Genomic DNA, 2,369 nt, shown 5'->3' on the forward strand with positions numbered 1-2,369 from the left:
CCTCTGTCCTTCAGATGTAAGTAGACTGCAGAGTCTTGACCTGAGGAGTTGGCCCTTCTGTGTTGAGCCATGCGTTTGTGTCGTGGTTGTTTAGTCTCCCCAATATACAGGTCTGTGCATTCCTCACTGCATTGGACCAAATACACTAGATTGCTTTTCTTGTGTTTGGGTGTGCGGTCTTTGGGGTGTACCAGCATCTGTCTTAGTGTGTTCTTGGGTTTAAAAAACACAGGGATGTTGTGTTTGTTAAAAATCCTCCTGAGTTTCTCTGATACTCCAGACACGTATGGAATCACAATGTTGTTGCGTTTGACCTTCTTTTCCTCCCCTGTAGTTTTGTTCTTCTTGGATCTTGTGGCTGTTTTCACAAAGGTCCATTTAGGGTCTCCACAGGCTGTAAGTTCTGGCAGGTTATGTAACAACTCTGTTTTTTCATCTCTCCACAAGGTTGTAGACGTAGTGTTAGGGTTCTATGTAATGTTCTCATGTGAAATTACCTGTTTTATGGCAGCTAGATTAGTCCACAGAACCTGTTCTAAAGCAGCTAGGTTAGTTCTCAGAGATGACATAGTGTTAGGGTTCTATGTGATGTTCTCCAGGCATATTACCAGATTTTTTTGGCTGGTAATTAGTGCACGGAACACTGTTTGGGAATAAGCATCCAGATGATGTTTTATAGGTTTATTACCTGTTCTAGAGCAGCTAGGTTTGTCCTCAGAGCATCGTTCTCCTGCAGGATGCTGTCCACCTGCTCCTGACTGACTGCACTCTGGTTGGCTACCTGCAGTACCGACGCACCACAGGCAGGGGGCAGCAGAGAGGAGGGGACAGAAAGAACCCAAAAGAACAGAAGGAAACCAGTAAAATAGTACCAATAAACAAAGAAAAGGCAACAGAACCCAAAAAGTGAAAGAAGGCCAGAAAGACACCAGAAGATCAAAAACAGAAGAGAGAATAAAGAAGGACAAGAGATACAGCAGGTCAGAAACACACAGAGCAGAGGAACAGCAGGCCGAAAGCTGAAGAACATGTTTGTATTGTCCCTGTCTGACGTCTGCTTCCCTCTGTTCCTCCTGTTTGTTCACCAAATGTGTGAGGAGACGTGTGCTTAAGTACAAGAACTTCTACATGTGGAAAAGAATCTGTGAACCTGAGATCTGTCAGAAAGGGTTTAAGTAGCCCAGATTCCAGGCTCACAGGCTGTCTGAACGTCAGGCAGTCGGTTCCTTCCATGTAGGTCTCTCTTCTCTTCATCTGTAACGGTGCTTTCAGACCAAAGGCGAGGCGAGCGGTCGAGCCAGAGACGTGAAGACTCAATTTGTGTTTGGTCCGAGCGCACAGTAACTTCCTGTTTCCTGATTGGGTGAGTGTGTGTCAGAGTGTTACCTGGTCTCTCAGAGCGTGCACAGCCAGCTCGTGCTCCTTGTCTTTGCTCTGCAGCTGCTCCCTCAGCTCTGCAGTCACCTGAACCACAACACACACACACACACACACACACACACACACACACAGGTGAGAACGGGGTCCCCTCCCTGTTCTTAGAGCTTCACCTGCAGATCAGACTGTGAGTTTAAACCTGTGTTCACATTGTGCTGCTATGGAGATGACCAGCAGGTACACAACCTTAACCGGAGTACTTTAACACTGTGGTATTAATACCGTTACTAAAATATGTACTTGTTCCACCGCTGGCTGTGTGTTCCTGAGCTCTCACCTGATTGGCTGCCACGACGTCTGCCTGCAGTTTCTGGACGCGGGTGTTCATGGTCTTCAGCTCCTCCTCTTTCTTCTGGTTGATCTCATCGATCTTTGTCCTGCAGAGAGACGACACAGCAGCTACACCTCTGCTGCCCAACACACAGCAGGAGCCCCACGGCCCCACGGCCCCACAGTACACTGCTATAGTACTACTGTAGTACAACACACAGCAGGAGCCCCGGCCCCACGGCCCCACAGTACACTGCTATAGTACTACTGTAGTACAACACACAGCAGGAGCCCCACGGCCCCACGGCCCCACAGTACACTGCTATAGTACTACTGTAGTACAACACACAGCAGGAGCCCCACGGCCCCACAGTACACTGCTATAGTACTACTGTAGTACAACACACAGCAGGAGCCCCACGGCCCCACAGTACACTGCTATAGTACTACTGTAGTACAACACACAGCAGGAGCCCCACGGCCCCACGGCCCCACAGTACACTGCTATAGTACTACTGTAGTACAACACACAGCAGGAGCCCCGGCCCCACGGCCCCACAGTACACTGCTATAGTACTACTGTAGTACAACACACAGCAGGAGCCCCACGGCCCCACAGTACACTGCTATAGTACTACTGTAGTACAACACACAGCAGGAGC

General features: G+C 49.1%; 1 protein-coding gene across 2 annotated transcripts in view; it reads right to left on the reverse strand.

Annotated features, from left to right (window-relative positions):
* gripap1 (GRIP1 associated protein 1) overlaps positions 1–2,369 on the reverse strand; it is a 45,994-nt gene that overhangs the window by 27,732 nt on the left and 15,893 nt on the right. For both annotated transcript variants that reach the window (XM_046055264.1, XM_046055263.1), the window contains exons 13-15: positions 1,715–1,814; positions 1,387–1,464; positions 689–781 (exon numbers count right to left, since the gene is read on the reverse strand). In XM_046055264.1, coding sequence (XP_045911220.1) covers positions 689–781; positions 1,387–1,464; positions 1,715–1,814 — 271 coding nt within the window. The remainder of the gene's footprint in view (positions 1–688; positions 782–1,386; positions 1,465–1,714; positions 1,815–2,369) is intronic.

Source organism: Micropterus dolomieu, linkage group LG08 (genome assembly GCF_021292245.1).
Source record: "Micropterus dolomieu isolate WLL.071019.BEF.003 ecotype Adirondacks linkage group LG08, ASM2129224v1, whole genome shotgun sequence".
Classification (NCBI taxonomy): Eukaryota; Metazoa; Chordata; class Actinopteri; order Centrarchiformes; family Centrarchidae; genus Micropterus; species Micropterus dolomieu.